The following is a 2,863-nucleotide window of genomic DNA, read 5'->3' as shown; positions in this document are numbered from 1 at the left end:
ACACACACACACACACACACACACACACACACACACATATATATATATATATATATATATATATATATATATCACGAGCGTATAATGACAAATTATTTGTCATTGTAACAACGTATTTGTCATTATACGCTCCTGATATATATGTATATGCTGTCCTACTATTTCTGGGGGCGGATAATTTCCACAATATAATTTATTAACATTCTAACGTTAAACGTATATAATATAATATATTAATATGGTACAATAATATTCTATTGTTAGTGTGTGATGTAACTCTAAACTACTATCGGTGGCAGCACCATCTTTGAGTAACTACAACCCACTGCGTTCAGTCCCCTTCACATAATTAATCAGGAAGACGTTGCCAGGGAGAACGCTCGCCGCAGGGGAAAAAAGCCACCAGGGAGCCGCCAGGAAGACGTTAGAGAGATGCCACAAGGAGGAGGATAAACGTGTAACCGCCGTCATCAGATATATCGTGTGGATATATAGCATCAGATACGTATCACTAAAACATTTCATAAAGCTTACGTTTTGGTACATATGCATACGTTACATATCGATTTACTGCCGGAGATAATTCTATCGTCGTAAGACCATTTTTACTGTTTCAAAGTCCATAGAAAAACGAATGGAAACTCGCACACTCATGGAGCAACAATAGAATATATACTAGGACGTCAATTAATTTCATCTAGATACATGTAGATGTTATGTAGAGTATGTCTTTAGGGGCAAGTTTATACAGAAAATTTTATGAATATGATATAGCCTCGTCACTGGAATTCGATTTCGACAAGATGTTCCATCAGTACTTTGATCGTAACTGTAGGTCAAACGTACATACTTTTTCTCCCCGCGCCACATTAACGCTTTTATGGCAAAATAAATAAACGATAAAAACAAAATAAAATAAGCAATATCCAAGACAACGACAGGCTATAACCGTACTGACAGTCGGGACAGAGGGAAGTAGATTTCGCGAGTTTTCCTTATACGAAAAGGAATGTTTAATCTACAAATTTTATATAACGTAAAACAATTTAGGTTCTTATAGACTTTATAAAATTAGACAATAATTGAGCTTAGGTAATTTAACATGCCTGGCATTTACTATATGTGTGCCACCTATAATCCCGTTCGTGGACTTTTGGTAATAACAATAGCGCCTGCTTTGAAGCTATCGGACGCAACCTCGGAGATGGCACGGAAGGAAGGCATGATATGGCTTCCTAGAGTTGAAGAGTGGAACGGGATCGGCAACCATGATTACAAGCAGATATAATAAATAATTAATCGCGTGAATGAAAGAGTCAGTTCTACGAGGCCCTGCAACGATGTTCTACCAGCTCTGCAGAAAGCGATAACGTTAACGATGATAGTGTAAAGTTCAATGAATATAGCCGACACACATAAGCACATTAAACAGCAAACATGCACACACGCGTACACACACACTCTCTCACACACAATTAGAGAACAAAAACAACAAAAAACGCACACACATACGTACACGTACGTAAATACGCTTGCACCCGCGCACACAAATACGCACTCACATACTCATTGACGTACAACCGCGCGCCCGCCTGCATGCCAAACTGCGCGTAGGCCTGCCTATACGTCTGCACGGACGGATTTACTTATACACGTGCGCGCCTATGTAGGTACGCCCCCGCACACAAGCACGCATTTAACTAAACTGTCCCAGTGTAGACACATGCTATCGCGCACCACGCCAAGTTAGTAATTTTATTAACTATGGGCAATAACTAAACTTGTTTTGCAAAACCAAGCCCTTACATCGATACAGACCTGTAGTCGTCGAAGGGTTTGCGGCTGTCGCGTTCATCCCACGGGAGTTCATCTACGAACTTGCCACTGAGCATCGGCACAAGATTGACAAACGTGTTGTCTTCCACCTTGTTGTAGCCTTTCATCTCAAACGCTCCCATTTCGTTCTCGAGAAATCGCAACGTTCGCGGCATCTGACGATGGAACGCAAGTCTGGACACAGAATCGATGCCGAGTAGTATCACATTGACGCGTTCATTGCTATTAGCGGAAGCGCTGTTCAAAGCACACCTGCGTTCTACATCCGGTTTTACTTGTATAAACGAGTGGAAGTTTTCATATTTGAGTCTGTCGTAGATGTCAAAGCACTGCACGTTAATGAAATCATCACGGATAACGGCCTTGTCCGCCAGCTGCACCGTGTTCCCCTTATATACAATGTCTTCATTTTCTTGATATTCTTCACGGAAGATGGCGCTGAAGTTGCAGCGCATAAATCGAGCGCCGCGCACCTCGGCTGATGTATTGAAGTGTAGTACATTGCCGTCGCTGTACGTCATCCTTGGAAGGGGGGACTCGCAGGTAATTTTCTTTGCCCGCTGCGTCAGGAAAGGATGAAGACTCTTGTCAAACGGATCCACGTCTATGATGGTACAACCGGGAGTATTTACTAAGTAGCCGATTGAGTCGGATTCGGATTCGAACAATTCCCTCTCCACGTAAGCCGGCGTCTCTGTCTGCTCATCAATAAACAGCAATATATTATTATTATTATTATTATTATTATTGTTATTATTATCAAATTATTATATATAATAACATAACATATATTTGTTAACTATTATGCATCATATACATGGAGAAAGAGAAAGAGAAAGAGAAAGAGAAGAGAGAAAGAGAAAGAGAGAGAGAGAGAGAGAGAGAGAGAGAGAGAGAGAGAGAGAGAGAGAGAGAGAGAGAGAGAGAGAGAGAGAGAGAGAGAGAGAGAGAGAGAGAGAGAGAGAGAGAGAGAGAGAGAGAGAGAGAGAGAGAGAGAGAGACGAGAGACGAGTGTGTGTATATATCT

General features: G+C 41.3%; 1 protein-coding gene across 3 annotated transcripts in view; it reads right to left on the bottom strand.

The window, feature by feature from the left end:
• LOC106804739 overlaps positions 1–2,863 on the bottom strand; it is an 8,788-nt gene that overhangs the window by 1,519 nt on the left and 4,406 nt on the right. For all 3 annotated transcript variants that reach the window (XM_014806061.1, XM_014806060.1, XM_014806062.1), the window contains one exon: positions 1,819–2,534. In XM_014806061.1, coding sequence (XP_014661547.1) covers positions 1,819–2,534 — 716 coding nt within the window. The remainder of the gene's footprint in view (positions 1–1,818; positions 2,535–2,863) is intronic.

This window comes from Priapulus caudatus, unplaced genomic scaffold (genome assembly GCF_000485595.1).
Source record: "Priapulus caudatus unplaced genomic scaffold, Priapulus_caudatus-5.0.1 Scaffold85, whole genome shotgun sequence".
Lineage (NCBI taxonomy): Eukaryota > Metazoa > Priapulida > Priapulimorpha > Priapulimorphida > Priapulidae > Priapulus > Priapulus caudatus.
Note: the sequence above shows the minus strand (reverse complement) of the source record. Positions and strands in the feature narration are given on the sequence as shown.